This window comes from Siphateles boraxobius, unplaced genomic scaffold (genome assembly GCF_051911475.1).
Source record: "Siphateles boraxobius isolate OS27281-9 unplaced genomic scaffold, OSU_SipBor_1 9, whole genome shotgun sequence".
NCBI lineage: Eukaryota > Metazoa > Chordata > Actinopteri > Cypriniformes > Leuciscidae > Siphateles > Siphateles boraxobius.
In genome coordinates, this window is record NW_027509219.1 from 12,183,383 (window position 1) to 12,202,407 (window position 19,025).

The following is a 19,025-nucleotide window of genomic DNA, read 5'->3' on the forward strand; positions in this document are numbered from 1 at the left end:
TGAAGACAACATTTTCATTTTGGGTGAACTATCCCTTTAAGATAACAGGACGACGAACTGGAGACAACTACCCTAAATAGTCCTACTAAAAACCTCTAATATTCTTTCTGTGTTAACTGTAGTGATCTTCAGAAGAACGGTCTTGCCACTATGATTATTGTGTTACTGTTAAAAATGGCTATGCTGATGTCAAACTGTCACCCCGCCCCTTTTGACCAACGTGGAATATTATTGGCCAAAAGAAACCCGGAAGCAAAGTGCATTGTTTTCAAAGCCAGTTATGCACGTGTTGGAAATATGGTCAGATTTAAGTCGAGGTAATGAAGAAGCAAAAAATATATATATATTAATAATAACAGATATTTTCCACTTTGTTAGGTTTTGAACTTCTAAACAATTCCGACCTTTCGTTATTCTTTGGACTGTGTGCAGGTATTTGCTATGCGAGGTTTGCTTCTCTGAACGGAGCAGTCTGCCACTGTTGGAGGATAAAGCCATTTACCACACAGTCCGAGCAGCCGTGAACCGAGCACACGGGGACTACGGATCAGCGCACTTTAACATAGGGGTGATGGGTAATCACTGGTCTTGTTTTCATGTCGTGCTCATCGTGAAGATCTCAACGTATAAGTAATCCGACTGATCATTGTTTTACGTTACCGTCATTTTAACTCATTTAGCGACATTGCATTTACTTAGCTCAGCCTAACGTCTCGTTTACAGAAATGTGAAATCTTTCAAATGTTCTTTAGTGAAATACCTGAATGCCCACACCGGAGTGGTCCTCATACGCTGCAGGAAAAGGCAATATCGACTCATCTGGTCTGCCCTTACTTTCATCACCTGCCTTGAGAACAGAGGCCAGAGGGTGCCGTGCTTCTTCAACTGTTTACATGTTGGAGGTACTGGTCGAAGTTTATAAGTCTAGATGAAAGCCAACTCCCCACAATGTCTTTACATGTATATATACTTACTGCCATCCATGTCCTTCTTGATCTCATCCACAGGAACGATTAGAACATGTCAGAAGTTTCTTGTTAAGTACAATAGACAGCAGCTCGACAGAATGCTGCTGGACTGCAAAACAGATGGTAAGTTCTTTATAAGTTACATTAGAGCCTACAGAAGCCCTAAATGTTTTTTCGTCTTTTCTTGTGATCTCGACATAAAGATCCAATCCATTATCCGACAGCAATTGAATTTCATACGGTGTGAATAAGGAGCAATGCACTTTTGCTGTAGATTAATAACATGGAAGTTAAAGTCCACTTGAAATAGAACTTGATAGTCTTTTCTTCCTTATTGTGACAAATCTGAGTTAAATGGCTTCTCAAACAAGAAATGTACAGTAGGATGAGACTTGGTTTTGTCCATCGGTACTTGATTGGATGGTTGTAGTTTGCTTATTGCTGTGATGTCATGTGAGTGACAGGTTGTCCCGCCCTCATGCCAGTAAACGCATCATCAGAGAAGAGATGTCACTGCTAGAGGGAGAAGTTATTTGGTGTAAAGATTACGAGGGCACATAAAAAAAATAGTTTTGGGTGTTATGCATTACTAAGTACTTTAATTACTTTTCCCTAAAAAAGTAAAGTAAGGGATTACTCTTAATTTTTCTGTAATTTAATTACAGTAATTGCATTAAATACTTTATAGACTATAGAACAATTCCATATAAAACAGTAGTGGATTTAACATCAAAATTGAATGTCTTATGTTAAAATGTGTGAGTGGTGAATACATGAGTTGTACGAGGTATCTATTTTAAAACAAGCTAAACAAAATTACTGCTGATGACACACATTTTACATGAGAATTTTAACCCCCCTAACCCTTAGGGGGATGATTTAGGATTTTGACGTGTAAATCAAATAATTATAAAACTGAGGTTAAATTATGGAATTCCAAAACTATGATTAGATTGGTATACTGTATGTTTTTAATATAATTTAGGTTTATTTCCTAACTTTGTCTGTTGGTATGTATTGTGTTATGTACAAGTCCAAATGTTGTGTTCTGGCCATGTTATGGAAGTCCAAGTCAAATTTCCCAGAAATTGGACAATAAAGTATATTAAATTAAATGAATGTAAGCTCTTTAATGTAGTTCTTTGAATGAACTGGTCATGGTTGATATGGGATTTAGAAAGTAATTAGTAATAACTAATGCAATTCTTTCTAAAGAGAGTAATACGTACAGTAATCTAATTGATCTGTTGAAGATGTAATTAGTAGCTAGTAATTAATTACTTTTTTAGAGTCATTTAATTTACCCAACACTGAAAATAATGATGTGCACACAGATACATAATTTATAATACTGCAGTATTCAACATTCAAGTGCATCTTAAAAATTAAGTCATCATCTTGAAAAAAATAAACTTTCGTTTTGTCAAGATCATGAGAAAATTATAGCCAACATGAAATCAAAATGGATTTTTTCCCCACAAAACCAGTATATTTATTTATTTTGGAAAAGAGTGTGGCAGATGGCAAACTATACATATCTGGAAGTACTATAAATTAAATAGTATAAGAGTGTTTTTTCTTATAGTTTGTGATGTTTGAGTAGACAAGGGATTTAATACGACAAGTTTGTGAACACACCGTATTCTGTGTTTCTCTTCCCTTCCACAACAGACGAAAAACAAGAGGTTAGGAGAGCAATCCTGAGCTGTTCCCTGAGTGCTGTCAGAGAGGAGGAAGCTTACGAAGATTGGAGTGATGATAATGAAGAGATCTAAAACCCCTCATATACAACTTTGTGTTAGTTGTGTAGGTCTTGAAAGCATCTTGTAATCATGCAGTGATCAGATGTTCTGATATTTTATTTTATACAACTGATAGGACATGGTTCATGTGGAGCCCTAACATTTCTAATAATATACAAAACAGTTTTCATTTTACACTGTAAGTGATTTGTAAATTGAGTTGCCTATATCTTACTTATATTATTGTGTGAAGACCATGAACTCTGGCCATGTGTTGTGTAGGTCACGTGTACTTCTTACTAACTAAAACAAATGCTACTTCTTTGTTATTAACTCAAAACGTCTGTAAACTTTTTTTTTCTTCAAATAAACCAAATATTAATAACAACAAATGCTTTGGAAGCAAAACAGAACTCTTCACTTATAAAAAAGTATGCGAGATTACGCATGCATTATTACACCAATAGACTGTAAGACTACACCACATTTTGGAGTCCGATGCACCAATGAGAGACGACAACTCCGCGCATGCGCACATCGTAACTCCTGTGAGGCTTATAACCCTCATCCGGGTGTTTACGGTTCCCGTTTGGCGACCCGTCGCCATATGTCTGACTTTATTTAGCTGAAGTACAATTTGGGTTAAAACCCATTTATTCATCCGTTTTCCTCTTTCGGAGAGCGGCTAACGCCTTGTGGGGCGCAACAATTCCCACGCCAAGGAAAATTGCGCTTTTCAAGGGGCGAGGCCCCGCTTTTTGGGCACTTGTTTTTTTGTGTTAGCGCACAGCTTTTTTTTACTGAGACATTTGGATTGTGTCTCTGTTTTTCTCGGTTTGTTTGTGGTCAAGATGTCGCCGTAATGGAGTCTCCGCGTTTGACAGAAATGAATAAGGGCCTTCGTCGCCTGACCCGCGTTCACAACAACCCGTTGTTCTCCCCGTTTAATGCTAAAGAGCTCCGAAGCTCTCTCCCCGGAGTTCGGCCTCAAAATGGAGAAAAACCCAAACGCAAACAACAGCAGCAGCAACAACACGAAGATCCCGCCCCGTTCTAGCTCTACAGGCTCGACTCCTACTGACTCTAAAGCCAAAACAGGTACAGACTCAGCGTCTTATACACAAACACACGCTTATCGTGGTCTTCTTCGAGGGGAAAGTATTGGAATGTTTGGGATTTGCGGCATGGTTTTGTTTGTGTCTGCCGAGATGACGTAAGTTAGCCACGGCTAGCGATTGGCTCGTTTCTCGAATAAACAATGGAGAAAATCGTAAAATATCAATAAAGCTTAGCATTTAACATGTCAGAAATTAACTGTTATTCATTAAGAGGCAGTAGTTCCTCTAGAATTGTTTTTCAGGTATGTTTTACTTTTTTGGTGTAAATTAACGTGTTTCAATCAAAATAAAATAAATCCATAGTAAACTAGATGGACATATGATAGAATATTTTATACACATTAAAATTATAAATATAGTTAATGAACAATGTTATATAATTTTATGGGAATTCAGTTTGTTTTAGAGAAATTTAAGGTTAGTAGTTAATTGGATTTAGGCTAAGTTTTTAATAAAAACTATTGATATCTGTTTATCTATATAGAGGAGTGACAATCACTGGTGTTATCAGAACATGAGTATATGTGAGGTGGAATGGATCTATGCACTTGACACCACAATAAATTACATAAACACATGGACTGAAATGAAAGCTGTAAATTCTTGGATGAATGTGGAACTCTGAACCTTTTATGGGATACTAGTTCAACCTTTTCCCAACATGATCAGACTGATTTTCCTGTGATTGTCAATTATTCTGGTGTCCATCTATATCAGTAAATGTATATATTCACACTCCACCTAATATTAAAATAACACAACGTGTGTCTGTGTGTGTGACTATCTTATATAGCCTAGATAAACCAATATCAAAACTGAATTCCCCTAAAGTAACCAAACATTTCCAACTGTATTCCCCCAAGGAGAAACATATTTAGGTTGATTGTGTCTGGTACTCTTAGTAGCAGATCAGATGCATGGGGATCATGGTCAGGATCAGGAAGGATCTATTCTTGTCAGCAGTCTGCCATGTGACCAAACGAAAAGCTTCAGTGCTGTATTGCCCTCTAGCTTTTGGATGGACCCAAGAAAGCCTCCAGCATATCAGAACCAAATCACTGTAGATAACTTAAACCGTGTTGTCTGTTTTAGTTATGAGTATGACAACGTTTTGTTGTGGGCTTGTGAAGCGTATGGGACAGCGATCTCTGCTGCCGGATGATAAGCTATGTGTTTACACCCCCTGCTCTTATCATGTGGTCCTCTGAAACACTAAGTGCAGTGTGTGACTGAATTGATTAGCTAAGGCCTGTGTGAATGTTGTCAAAAATATTGAAAAGTGCACAGGTCTTTCATTTTACAAAAGGGGCATATATCTAATTTCAGCTTGCAGAGGGACGACATGTGTCAAATTGTCAATATTGTAATCAAGAAAACGTTATATTTTCGCTGAAGTTTGTGGAGGCACCCCCTTGTCAAGTGAAATGTAATGGTTGGAGTAATACATTCATGTATTTTGGCGTTTATCCTTCTTTTTCCCTTTCTTTTAGATGGTAAGAATAATGGGGGCTCAAAGCGCTATAGCCGCAAGCGTGAGCCTACTTTTGCCAAGGCCGAGAGCTTTGCAGGTCCACGTCGCTCCCAGCCACAGAAAAGCAAGAATTTTGACAAGAGACCCCCTCAGAGAGGTGGCGGAGGGGGGCGACAGTATGGCCTCGCTGGTGGTGGGAGAAGAGAAGAGGTGTGTTACTATAAGCCTTTGGATTTTTTAATAATTTGTGCTTTCATTAAGGGCTATTTTTATGCTTCCTTATTGCATGCTACCATGCTGTTTTGCGGTAATCATGCTGGTTAATGAACTACTAGTAAATAACACAATGTAAACAAACAGACCTGTAGTCATGTGGAATAACCAGGAAAAACGGTTGGGTTCTCTCTTATTAGGTAGCAGAGAACCGCCGGGCAGAGTTTAGCCCGGCTCAGTTTGCTGGACCCAAAAAGATAAGTCTGAACCACCTGCTCAACTTTACGTTTGAGCCACGTGGAGGCCATTTTGGCTCCGGAGGAGATGGCCATTCCTGCTGGGGTCGCCGGAACAAGTGGGGTCACAAACACAAGCCCTTCAACAAGGAGCTTTTCCTGCAGGCCAAGTGAGTACAGCAGAATGCTGCATATTTTTATATCAATTAGTATTAAATTACACGCAACAATATTTAGTGTACCGCAGTGTTAAATTAGTCTATATAATAACTATATTATAATTTTCTTTATTGTAGTATTATATAATTTATTAAATGGGTCATGACGTGAGAAATCAAATTCGCCTTGAGCTTTTGACAAATAAGAGATCCTTATCCCATTAAAACATCCTGCAAGTTTTAGAGCTTAAAACATCCTCCTCATTATAGACAAAGCACTTTTTTAAAATTAAGCTCCAAAAACTGCTCGTTTTGATATTGCGGGATTTGTGATGTCACACGTGCTAAAACATTTGCTTCTGACTGCCTCCAGAGCAAGACATCGAAAATAGTTATAGATCATCTCACCATAGTAAATTATTTCATAATGCTTTTGTCTGTGAATGAAGGTTATATGTATATTCAAAGCAAAAACTTGCATGTAATAGCGAGTGGGTGTTGATACTGTTATCTATGCAATTACGTTAGTCAGTCATAACAGCGGCTGTTTAATGACCAGCCTTAAAGAAGCCGCCCCTTAAAGGGATAGTTCACCCAAAAATGAAAATTCTGTCAGTATTTACTCACCCTCATGTTATTCAACCCCGTAAGACCTTCGTTCATCTTCGAAACACGTATTAAGATATTTTTTATTAAATCCGAGAGCTGGATCACTCCTCCATAGGCTTCTTCAGGGATTGAAACTTGCCAGCCCCGAAAAGTTATTAAAGACATCGTTAAAATAGTCCAAGTGACTACAGTTGAACAACATGAGAGTGAGTAAATACTGACAGAATTTTCATTTTTGGGTGAACAATCCCTTTAAACACTGATGATTTCAGACAAAGAGTCAGACCAGTTGTTTTTTGTGCAAAAAACTTAACATTAAACCTGAAGGAACATTATAATAAAATAAATGATTTCATGACCCCATTTAATTTAGTAGTATTATATTATTTATATATTTTTTAACTACAGTTTTAGTTTGGTTATTTTCATAATTTTCATAATAGTTTTGATAATTAAAATTAGAAATGATGCCTATATTAAATATTTACTGTAAGTATTACATTTTATTTCATTTAACATAAATGCTCCTTAATAGTTTGTTAACCGTAATAACACGTGTGTACTGTTTAAAGGTTAAATTAAACAGTTTAGGTCTGCTCCACCTTTTTCCATTTGGCCAAACTGGGTTAACAGCTTGCAGTCAATGTGATTGCTTAATTGGTTCTGGTGTACTTTTGTGTCAGTTCATGTTGTCAAAAGAGAAAAATTATTAGCTGATGGGCCCAAAATCTTCCATTTGTCCACAAGTTGCCAGTTTGTGGTGATTGACGATCAGGACTATCAAGCACACTTCACTGATCCGGACACTTTGGTGGACTGGGACTGCGTGCAGCAAGTGGTCAGTTCAGACTTCACTCTGCCTTGTATAAGCTGTCAGTGCATTTTCTTCAAATGTTGCTCATGATTTGTTCTCTTTCCACACAGCGCATCTACAGTCATGAGGTGCCGTCTTGTCCGATCTGCCTGTTTCCCCCTGTGGCGGCCCACATCACGCGCTGCGGCCACATCTACTGTTGGCCATGCATGTTGCACTACCTCTCTCTGAGTGAGAAGAGTTGGTCCAAGTGCCCCATTTGCTATGAGGCCGTGCACAGCGCTGATCTCAAGAGGTCCATACTGAAATTGCCAGTTTATAATGGTTGTTTTGTTTTGGTTGAAGGTAGGGCTGGGCGATAAATAGATTTTATCGATTAACTCGAATGTGTAGTTTACGCCGTTTTTTTTTATTTTTATGAAAATCCGTTTTCTCTTTAACAACCGCCGACGCTCCCATCTGGGCTCCCGTACTTTTGACCGGGCTCAGCGCTTGCCATGATAGAGATGCACAAACAACATGGCAAATGAACAAGACCGCGGCAGCAGAAGCACACCCGCCGGTAACATTTACAAGCTGAATCTGCAGGGCTGCCAACTCTCACGAGTTCACTGTGAGAGACGCAATTTTGTCACTTTTTACATGTCTCACGCCACACATCCATTTTCTCACGCAGAGAAAAATCGCGAAGCAAAGAGGACACTGACACCGACAGAGCAGGTTACTATCGATATGAAACAGATTCTCAGCTCTGAGAATCTGTAAATTTTATTACGAAATTCAAACAATAAACACCGTTTTAGCGCTTGTAAATGTGACGTGAGAGAACGCTGACAGATCTCAGTTCAAGCGACACGTGAACCAAACATCTGTTACTCTTTACTACCAACTTACCGAAATGTAATAAAATCGATCGATCAGTGTTTTTCAACCGTGGAAAAATGTCCATAAAACAGCTGGAGTACAACATATGTCACGTAACGTTACATTTACCTCAGGATGGCTTTAATGACCCATAGCACGCATGTTAGTTGGACTTAAAATAATTGCTATAGAGAGGAGTATTTTGCTAAATATGATAACTATATTACACATTTATTATATTTTTACCTATATCATTAAAATAGTATAACGTTGTTATTATAAAAAATGCATTATATTTAATATGAGTTAGTTTTAACCTTTCTGTATGTTTACAGCATTAGGTGATTTTTATTTTTTTTATTTTGGGGAGAAAAATTAACACATTAACGTATCTACTGTACTTAATATTTATCCAAAGGAATTTATATTGAATTGAAATTGTGAACTTTGTGTTAAGCAATAATAAAAACAGTAGCATACCAGTAAACTTAATAAAATTGTTTAGTTACCAAATAATTTGACAATCACAATACACCTATTGTGATGCAAGTTTTTAGTTTTTTTACCCATCCCTCCAATCCCAATCCACCCATTTTATTTTGTTACATTTTCATTGTTTTCAAAGACGGGGCCTGTCCTCTTGTCTTTTTGGCTTGATGTTTCTGATTGCACTTTAATAGAGATCAAATCCCAGAAGGGAATATTAAAACAAAATAAAGTTAAAACTTGTTTTGAACAATTTCTTTGTCATCTGCAGATGGATTTTAAGTAGGGAGATAAAAAATCGATTTAAATCGTAAATCGGATTTTTTGTGAAAAAATCAGTTGTTTTTTTTTTAGGCCATATCGCCCAGCCCTAGTTGAAGGAAGGTGTAGTTAGCGATTTCTGAGAAACACTTTTGATATTTGAAATTGACACCCAAACAAACACACCCCTCCCTTCATTGCTTGCCCCAAATATAACAAACATGCTTTGCACCACTGGCAACCACAAACCACATTCAAAAATTTGAGTGTTCTCCTCAAAATCAAACACGTGGTACATAAAAGTGCCATATACATTACCTACTGGTCAAATGTTTGGAATAATTAAGATTTTTAAATTGCTTTTGAAAGAAGTCTCTAATGCTCAAGGCTACAATTATTTTAAGAAAAATTCTGTAATATTTCAAAATATTACAATTTAAAATGACTTTTGTTTTGTTTTCTATTCTAATGTATTGTAAATTGTAATTTATTCCTGTAACTGTAAAGTTGAATTTTCAGCACCCATTGCTCGAGTCTTCAGTGGCACATAATCCTTTGAAAAAAAAAATATTATAATATGCACAATATTAGATTTTATTGTATTTTTGAACAAATAAATGCAGCCTTGGTGAGCATGAGATTAATTTAAGATAACAAATGAATCATGCCAAACTTTTGACCAGTAGTGCACATATTTACTCAAAGTGAACAAATTGTAATGTCTCATTTATTTTGTCAATACATCCCATCTTGTCAAATTTCAGTGTGGTTGCAATGGAGACCCGTCAGTACGTGTCTGGTAACGTCATCACTATGCGTCTGATGCGGAGAGAGAAGGGATCGCTGGTGGCTCTTCCTAGCTCTCAGTGGGTTAAAGTGGAGGAGCCCATTCATTTTGAAGGTGAGGCATTCTGCTGTGTGCATGAGATTTTTGTGGTGATCACTTGAGTATGTCTTATTTGACACTTTTTCTTCCCCCCCATTTTCTGCAGATGTGCTTTTGCGCGCATACTCTAAGCTGCTGCTGGCGTCTCAGCAGCAGGTTTTGGGTTTGCTGGCTGAAGAGAGGATGGCTCTCCAAGCACAGCTCAGCCAAGAGAAAGACGACCCACAGGCCTGTTTCATACAGAGCGCTTTACTGCAGCTGCAGGTACTCATGCATTCACAGCGGCATATGACTGTTGTGTTGGACAAGCTGCTTTGAAACTCAAAACTAGTTAAACAAGTCACACTGCTGTTTTCAAAAGTAGTTGGTGTAAGTTACTCAACTGGTTTAGATGTTGACATTGAAGCTATTTAAGGGGACAAAAACATTGTATAACTCGGGTTATGCAATTTATGGTATAATTTATTTCAGACAAACAATGAGAATTTAGGTTAATGACAGCGAACTTGAACGTTTACATTCAAACAATTATATAATGTTTTATAAAACTGAAAACATACAATGTGACATTGTTAAATTCCTGAAAAAATGATAAAGGTTTCCCTTTATCATTTTTTCAGGTATTTAACAATGTCACAGCTACATGAAAACACAGCTACATTAATTTTTTTTTTAACACTTTGAAAAGTCCCTGTTGATCAAAGCATCTGCCAAATGCATAAATAAAAATAAAATTGCTATAAGTTACTCAAACTAAATTAAAGCCATTTAAGGGGACAATAACTTGTGAAATGTAATTTATTATTATTATTAACATTTATGCTTCATGCTTTTATGAAACTGAATATGTACATTGTGACATTTAAAAAGGCTAAACGGCTGCACGACTTGGGAACGTGTTGAGCTATTTAACATTATTGAAAATTGTTTGATTTCTTACTCTCCAAACACTGCACTCTAACATGCATCCCTCACATTTCATCTCTGAATGAACAGGAGCGGGAAGAGGGTCTTTTGAAGTGTCGCCGTAAGGATGGCGGTTCTGTTGATATGGTGGACATGAGGAAACTGTCTCTATCAGAGCACTTCTCTCCAGAGGTGATTGTGGTCAAGAACCTCACTAACTGCAAGGTCAGTAGAAACTGTGCTCCCTTCTTTTAGGACTGTGCTCTGCTACCCCACAGGCTCTGGGCTTCAGTTTATATAAGATATATTATTTTTCTTCCTAAACCGGTGCCTCAACAAGCTTAAGGCTGTCTGCACTGGATGAGACAAAGCGCTGCATCCAGTGTAGACAGCATTACTGATTATGATGGGTTCTATTTGGGTCATTCCATGTGAAATCAACCAGTTTTCAGAAACTTCTGGCTCAAGTCTTTGATTTTGTTTATATATTTTTCTGCAGAAAGACAAACACCAATGATGATAAAAGCCAAAATATTAAATGTCATAGATGAAAAAAAACAAAAAAAAAAAACAACACTAGAAATGCCTTTTCCCATTTTTGAACTGTCACCGTTTGGATAAAATGCAACAAAGACTGCAAGCGTAAACAGATGTAACTAATAATGGTGCTGCTATACTTCTACCCCCCTGTAATTTGGCTCCAAATCTCAGGTGAAAATTGTCATTTTGGCCCCCCTTTACAAAGTTGTGGATTACTCAGGAAATATACATTCATGACATTTATTATTTTGCCTTTCTTCATTTATGTATTTCTTACACCGGGGGAAAAAAAAGATAAAAATTAAAAAATATTAGCCGGGGATCTCTGGTTGAGTTGACACGGAATGACCCATTTGCTTTTGTCGCGCCGCTCGTGTCCGCTCGAACCTCTGCTAAAATGTGCTGCTTATTGTATTCATGTTGAATTGCAAACTTTATTTTACAGTCCTGTTCCCCATGTACAGACTATGCACTTATTAGTAATTGCGATAACTGAATAATAACTAGGTACTAAACTTGAACCTGCCCCTAAACCTTAACCCATGTAGTTACCTTATATTACCCAGTACTTTCCTAGGTAAGTGCACGTACTGTAAAATAAAGTGCAACCCAAAACACATTTGCTGCTATTGAGGTGGGATACGGGTAAGGTTAGAGACTGGTTTGGTGGTTTGGGTAGGTTTAAGGTGGAAAGGAAGGGTCAACAGTGTAATTATAGTTGTAATTGTAGAATTACAGCTGTTATTACCTGTAGGTATTTTCTTCTGATAAAGTTACAATGTAAAACATGCAAGTACACAATAAGTGCATTGTATCAACTGATTCATTTAAATGTTAGTTTATAGTAGTTAAAGACACTGATATTTGGTCAATATTCAGGTTCCAATTTAAGTGCGCGTCCTTGGGTTTAATGTAGTGTGTCCCACCACAGCCCATCCTGCAGTATGCCTCAGCTTTTGACGATGAGCTTCAGGAGGCTCATGAGGAGCCAGTGGAAGAGGTGACCCCTCCGAGTCTTCCTGAGGTGGCTGAAGAGAGGACTGAAGGGGCTCTGGAAGACAAACCTGTAGAAGAGACCCCTCAGACCAGTCAGGCTGCTCATCATGGCCCGTATTACTACTTCTATCAAGGTGTGTGTTAGTTTATTTGTAATGAGGCTTTAAACCTCCTTTCCAGTTATATTGTACACTGTAACTCTGTGTAAGCAATGGAGATGGAGAGTAAATATGACTGTTATTTCTCTCTGTAGCCGAGGATGGTCAGCAGATGTTTCTGCACCCGGTGAACGTGCGCTGTCTGCTGAGAGAGTACGGGAGCCTGGAGAACAGCCCTCAGTCTATCACCGCTACCGTCGTGGAGATTGATGGACACACGGTCTCTGAGGTACTGTCAGTACTGTCACACATTTTCAGATGACCTGTGCCCATTTAACATCCTGGCATTTAAAATGGTTATTTTTGTGTCTAAAAATAATCTTTTACTCAAGTGAATTGATGTCCGTCTCAAAGGATCAGGATTTAAGTAATGCCTACTATGATGAAGTAATTAACACAGCTCATTTGTAGGACATTCGCCGTCGGCATCGTTACCTCTCTCACCTGCCCCTCACGTGTGAGTTCAGCCTGTGTGAGCTTAATCTTCAGCCACCCGTTCTCTCTAAAGAGACCCTGGACAGCTTCGCAGGTACATGCATGCTAAATATACAACTCCAATATAAAATAAATGTAAGCGATAAAGACATATTAAATGAGTCTAGTAAAATTAAAATACTCATATCTTAATTTCTGAACTTGAAAGAGTTAAACCACCTAGCTTTTCTTTTGGTGGAAAACTGCACTTTCTGTGAAAACCATGTTTACAAAGTGGAAATGGGAAACTGATGTTTTGCTATTCAAGTCTGGGGAAAAATAAACAGTGATATATCATGTAATCGTTTTTGCGAGTTCTCTCAAAATGAGTATTAAATGATTTTATTAAAACATTTTTGTCTTGCAGATGACTTGGAGAAACGGAAGCGCCTGAGACAGAAGAAAGCAAGGGATGAAAAGAGAAGGGAGAAGAGGATTGAGATAGAGGAAAACAGGAAACAGGGGAAATGTGAGGATTTAATTCCCCATTGCTTATTTTTTATTTTTTATTAAACAATGTCAGATTTTTGAACTCAATTCAGATGTCGTAGTTGGTTTGTCAGGGTGTGATTATTGAATGTCTTGGTTTGTTCAGATCCAGAGGTGCACATTGGGCTGGAGAACCTCCAGCATTTTCCTGCGTTTGGATCTCCTCCTCAGAGCAGCTCAGGGATGCAGATCCCAGAGTTCCTGCTGGGACCCCCATCCCCTCTGAGCACCAGCCCTTTATCAGGTAACATTCACTGTCTCGCTCTCTCTCTCTTGCCCTGGCCTTCAGGGCTTTCTGTTGTGCTTATGTCCCATATTTATTTCAGATGGAGTGATGTTCCCTAATCTGAGTGAGCACAGTCCGTCTTTGAGTGTCGCCAGTGTGGAAGAGGACTCTCACTGCATGTCCTTCGCTCAGGTTTGCCTAAAGCCCTTTCTTTCATGTTTATCACGTTTATCACGTAACAACAAAATAGTCAATTTCGTAGCCATCACATTGTCTTCATGCAGTGGGAAAATCTGCACTAAAATGAAATTAACTAATTCCACTAAATTTGAATATAGTAAAAAAAATAATGCCATTGTGAGTGTCAAATTGTCCCATACTGATGATCCTCTCTGGTGTAAATTGTCCCATACTGATGATCCTCTCTGGTGTAGATGCTGAAAGATGGGAAAGCCCGTGTGGATGCCGGGCCTAAAAGCATCCCGAAGAAAGGTGAGCCTCCTGGCAACACTTGACCTGACTGATACACTTGTTTCTTGTTGGTTCACTGTTAACTAACTCATATTAGCGTAGTTTTGTAGTGACGTGTGTGTTTTCCTCTATAGCAGACATGTTCCTGGCCCCTCCTATGGCAGACAGTGATGGAGAGAGTGACGGCTCGGATCGGGTCCCAGTACCCAGTTTCCAAAACTCCTTCAGTCAGGCCTTCGAGAAGGCTTTGTCTCAGCTGGACAATGGAAATCCAGGCGCAGCACAGGCTTTACCCATCCCTGGTGAGAAAAACATTTATATACACTACTGTTGAAAAAATGGGTTGGGTTACAGTTTATTTTAAGGTGTCCATGTTACAGTGGAATACAGAGTAATAATAATGAACTACATGTACTTACTATAGGGTTAAGTTTAGGAATAGGGGCTGGCTTAGGGTAAGCAAGTAATTATGCATAATTAATAGTTATTACTACAGTAACTACATGTAACTGTAATGGACACCGTAAAATGGTGTCACTGATTTTTATTTTTATTGAAAAAAGTATCTTCTGCTCACCAAGGCTGTAAATACAGTAAAACCAGTAATATTGTGTAATATTATTTAAAGTAACTGTTAACAATTTACAATTGGAATGTTTTAATTTTTTTTAGCAGCCATTACTTCAGTGTCACATGATCCTTCAATTATCATTCTTTAGTAGCATTATAAATGTCTTTACACTCACTTTTGCTTAATTTTTCATCCTTGCTGATTAAAAATTTGTTTCTTAATTTTTTTGAAGCAGTGTCATGTCATAGTTATATTAGGTTTTTGTTTTTTATAATAAAAGCAGCATTTGTTTGGCAATAAAATAATGGGGATGACTGCATCAGACTCAAACACAAGTTTACTCAAATATATTTGTTAAACCACAAAAGTTCATAAAATACCACACAGGGACTTCTGGACAGAGACCTTTCAAATGAATCAGTAAATAATTTCTCTAAACCAGCAGATTGATTCATTCAAATGAAACTCCCCTTAACAAGCTCGCTCTGAAACGAAGGAAAAATTAAAGCGGGTTGAAAGTGATTTCCAGAACGTTTGTTACACATTCCCTTTCTTTTCTTTTTAGATGAGAAAGGGGGGAAGAAGAAAAAGAAAAAGCAGAAGCTTCTGTTCAGCACCTCTATGGTTCACACCAAGTAAACACTGAAGTTCACCCTTCACTCCTGTCACTTTCTTCTGTCTTATTCCTCCCATTTGCTTCGGTTTCATTATATCCCACAATAGCAGCTTCCCCTCCTTTCATGCCCCTGTTGAATGAGACCCTCTCCAGGCGTTCAGTGACCAGCAGGAAGTTCAATAGCAGCGGTGTTTGTACTCGCCGTTGACTCAGTATTATTGATCAGTCCCACAGTTCTCCAGCGTCTCTTACAGAAGAGACTTCCTGGAACAACAGACTCCTGTAACTTCAGCATGTGTCTCCTATCAGCATTAAAGAGCTTTAGATCAGTTCCATTTGACATGGCGCTGTAGTTCAGTGCCGGTACTCCATTATTGTCCAGAAAGTGGATAGAGAAAAAGATCTGGTTGTTGGTTATGGGTTGCAGTGATGTATTTCGGGGGGTCCTGAGGTAGCAGTCAGCCAGCTGTAGAGACGTCCTGCCCCCCTTCATCATATCTGTGACACCGTTATACTTCAACCTTCATGATTTAAATCTTGGAATAAACCTTGGCAATGCTAACAGCAGAAAAAAAATGAGGAACCTGAAGTGAGGATTATATGCATTTGAGTTATTCTTCCTGTCAGGCACAAAATATGTTGATTTTAACACGTTCATGCTTGTTTGTTTACATGACATCACACATTTTTCTCCCTGCTCTTATTGCGAACTTCAGTGTGTATTCAACTTACCAGCTGTTATTTGTCTCGTCTGAGAACTGCCTTTCAAAATCAGACACATTAATACATGGTGCAAACGAGAATTTTTTTTTTTTCTGCTGGAATTGCTGAGAAATTAGTGGGTCTTTTTAAGCACTTGACTATTAGAACCTCCAACTATTAGATGGGGTTCAGAGCTGCTCATGCTCTCTAGATGTGGAGATGGGCTCACTCCACTGCTTGCTGCGTGTTGAGTGAACAGAATATGTAAAGACAAAGAGAGGCTATATCAAATTTTGTAGAGGGTTAATGATTTCCTCTTTTCTTTTCTTTTTTCTGATGAAACCTGTGGTAAAGAACCATATGCATATAGATTAAGTTGAATGAATAAAGGATTCTTATGCACTGGTATTCTGTTGGTCTTATTTAAAACATTTAATTTCACTCTACAAAAAGATATTTCTGAGAACATTAGCATATGTTTTTGGCTCGGATTGTAGTCACAAAGATGGCACTGCAATAAATTAGTTTATTACTGGTTTATTTGAATTTTGATGTTTTCATACAGTTTATATTGTGTTTTTTTTTTTTTTTTTTTTAAATGCACAGTGAATCTGGAAAGAATTCACTGCTTCACTTTTTCTACATTTTATGTTATATAGCCTTATTCCAAAATGGATTAAATTAATTATTTTCCTCAAAATTCTACAAACAACACCCCATAATGACAACGTGAAAGAAGTTTGTGTGAAATTTTTAAAAATAAAAAACAGGAAAAATCACATGTAGATAAGTATGCACAGCCTTTGCTTAATACTTTGTTGAGGCACCAATTACAGCCTCAAGTCTTTGCCCAAAAATAGGTGTGCCAAGCTTGTAGCATCATGCTCCGTTTCTCCCATTCTTCTTTGCAGAAGCTCTCAAGCTCCAAGTCAATGCACAGTCATTTTCAGATCTCTCCAGAGATTTTCAATCAGGTTCAACTCTGGCTGGGCTACTCAAGGACATTTACAGAGTTGTCCCATAGTCACTCCTTTGTTATATTGGCTGTGTGCTCAGGGTCGTTGTCCTGTTGGAAGATGAACCAGTCTGAGGCCCCAGTCTGAGGTCCAGAGTGCTCTAGAGCAGTGGTTCCCAAACTGTGGTCCGCGGACCACTAGTGGTCCGTGAGGGTACTGCAGGTGGTCCGTGGAAAGGCAAAATAAAATATAAAATAATATTTTTTACCTTCATTTTACCAGGAATCCCCATAAAAAAAAAAAAAAAGTAACAAGAATATGGGCCTATATTGATATAAAATTTAAATTAAATTGTCAGGTTATTGTGTGATTACTAAAATAGGCTAGTGGTGCTCGGCCGTGACGTTCAAGTTCAGTGCCGTTAGAACCACAACATGGATCGGTGGATGGCAACAGGTTCTCTGAAGAGGAAAGCGGCAGAGGCAAATATTTTGCCATTATATAAAATATTTGTCTGATTATAATTTCACCAACAGTAATTCTGGATTGCCTCCACGAAACAAGTAAAAAGGAAATAAGCAAATCAGAACACAGCACGCCAAAGCAGCAGTATGCGCGCAAGCGTGAAACGCTAGTGTTTCTTCTTGCTGCGTATCTTTTACTGGGGTCTCCAACACGTCGCTCGATTGGAGGTAGCTCGTCAAGGGGCCGTTCACATATCGTGTCTTTTGCGCTCTCAAGTTCATTATTTCATGTAGGCGCGCGGCAAGTGCGCTCATAATTGAAGTGACGCACTCATTTTTTTTTAGGCGCAGCGAGATGAAAACACCTCAACTTTTCATAATGCTGCAAACGCACCGCAGTTCATGTGACAAGAACAAACAAATCAGCTTCATCCTTTCCGTAAACATTGAAAGCTCAGTCAATGAAGAATGTAAGAATGCACGTGCACCCAAACACTACGGGTGTTTTTCTCTTCTCCGTAAATAAATCTTGTAGCAGAGCTACAGCAAGCGTTTTTCGGTGGTGGAAATCTATTAGCTACTAAGCACAACTAAGTTGTGGAGGGCGCGCATAGCAACGACAGACGGCACGGGAAAATCGGACCGAAGTTTACTATTAGCTAATAATAAAAGATAAGCTAATGTGCATCGATGTAAATGTCAAGTAATTTATCTTTTTTTGACTCATTCTTTTTATAAAAATGATTTAAAGGCTGAAATATGTGAGGTTTATCTTTTTATAAAACCTTTTTTTGTGAAAAATTATTTAAAGGCTGAAATATATGAGGTTTATCTTTTTATAAAACCTTTTTTGTTAAAACTTTATTTGAATTTCATTTTACTATATGTGCCTATAGGGGTGGCAGGGGTTGGCGGCAATGTAAGTATCTGGATATTTGCCGCGGGGCGAGGGCTTCGATTAGCTCTCTCTTTTTTGACCATACATGTTTGCATCCCTGAAATGAACCTGATTATGCCCTCGGGCGCTTGAGTAAATAAATTAAATATGTGGCAGCCGTTGTGTGCAGTAAACTTTCTTTTAACAAGCTGTTGTACTGATGTGATGACCAGTTATAGTTTTAATGTTAGTAAGCCTATTTAGAGGTGCGGATTAATTCAGGAAGGACTGTGTGTAGATATATTTTATTATGTGTATTATGAGGTGGTCCGTGAAAATTCTTGATTACAAATAGTGGTCCACACACACAAAAAGTTTGAAAACCCCTGCTCTAGAGCAGGTTTTCATCACGGAGGTCTCTGTACATTGCTGCATTCATATTTCCCTCGATCCTGACTAGTCTCCCAGTTCCTGCCGCTGAAAAAGATCCCCACAGCATGATGCTGCCACCACCATGCTTCACTGTAGGGATGGTATTGGCCAGGTGATGAGCGGTGCCTGGTTTCCTCCAGGTATGACGCTTGCCATTCAGGCCAAAGAGTTCAATCTTTGTTTCATCAGACCAGAGAATGTTGTTTCTGATGGCCTGAGAGTCCTTCAGGTGCCTTTTGGCAAACTCCAGGCTGGCTGTCATGTGCCTTTTACTGAGGAGTGGCTTCCATCTGGCCACTCTACCATACAGGCCTGATTGGT

The 19,025-nt window shown here is 38.4% G+C and overlaps 2 protein-coding genes across 5 annotated transcripts; both read left to right on the forward strand.

Moving 5' to 3' along the window:
- Positions 1 to 211: 211 nt before the first annotated feature.
- On the forward strand, positions 212 to 3,102 carry pop5 (POP5 homolog, ribonuclease P/MRP subunit). The gene is made up of 5 exons (XM_077224280.1): positions 212 to 317; positions 433 to 575; positions 753 to 902; positions 1,008 to 1,091; positions 2,640 to 3,102. The coding sequence occupies exons 1-5, from the start codon at positions 298 to 300 to the stop codon at positions 2,741 to 2,743; spliced, it is 501 nt and encodes a 166-aa protein (XP_077080395.1). The 5' UTR covers positions 212 to 297; the 3' UTR covers positions 2,744 to 3,102.
- A 132-nt stretch (positions 3,103 to 3,234) lies between these two features.
- rnf10 (ring finger protein 10) lies at positions 3,235 to 16,383 on the forward strand. 4 transcript variants are annotated; one of them, XM_077223088.1, is made up of 17 exons: positions 3,235 to 3,808; positions 5,319 to 5,509; positions 5,713 to 5,918; positions 7,263 to 7,353; positions 7,440 to 7,624; positions 9,705 to 9,841; positions 9,933 to 10,090; positions 10,823 to 10,957; positions 12,204 to 12,402; positions 12,522 to 12,655; positions 12,838 to 12,955; positions 13,268 to 13,369; positions 13,496 to 13,633; positions 13,716 to 13,807; positions 14,050 to 14,107; positions 14,221 to 14,388; positions 15,223 to 16,383. In XM_077223088.1, exons 1-17 carry the CDS (start codon positions 3,658 to 3,660, stop codon positions 15,294 to 15,296), a joined length of 2,337 nt encoding a protein of 778 aa, XP_077079203.1. In that variant the 5' UTR covers positions 3,235 to 3,657; the 3' UTR covers positions 15,297 to 16,383. The 4 variants fall into 4 exon arrangements, with proteins under 4 accessions (XP_077079203.1, XP_077079204.1, XP_077079200.1 ...); XM_077223089.1 differs by having other exon boundaries at positions 3,250 to 3,808; positions 14,224 to 14,388; XM_077223085.1 differs by having other exon boundaries at positions 3,291 to 3,808; positions 12,189 to 12,402.
- The last annotated feature ends 2,642 nt before the right edge of the window (positions 16,384 to 19,025 follow it).

What these genes read in the sequence shown, in the direction of transcription:
- rnf10 (XM_077223085.1), top strand. Translation starts at nt 3,658, where the DNA reads ATGCTAAAGAGCTCCGAAGCTCTCTCCCCGGAGTTCGGCCTCAAAATG. An exon ending in GAGCACCAGCCCTTTATCAG is followed by an intron (nt 13,634 to 13,715) that starts GTAACATTCACT and finishes TATTTATTTCAG; the next exon opens with ATGGAGTGATGTTCCCTAAT. An exon ending in ACTGCATGTCCTTCGCTCAG is followed by an intron (nt 13,808 to 14,049) that starts GTTTGCCTAAAG and finishes TCTCTGGTGTAG; the next exon opens with ATGCTGAAAGATGGGAAAGC.
- pop5 (XM_077224280.1), top strand. Translation starts at nt 298, where the DNA reads ATGGTCAGATTTAAGTCGAG. An exon ending in ATGGTCAGATTTAAGTCGAG is followed by an intron (nt 318 to 432) that starts GTAATGAAGAAG and finishes GACTGTGTGCAG; the next exon opens with GTATTTGCTATGCGAGGTTT. An exon ending in CTTTAACATAGGGGTGATGG is followed by an intron (nt 576 to 752) that starts GTAATCACTGGT and finishes AATGTTCTTTAG; the next exon opens with TGAAATACCTGAATGCCCAC.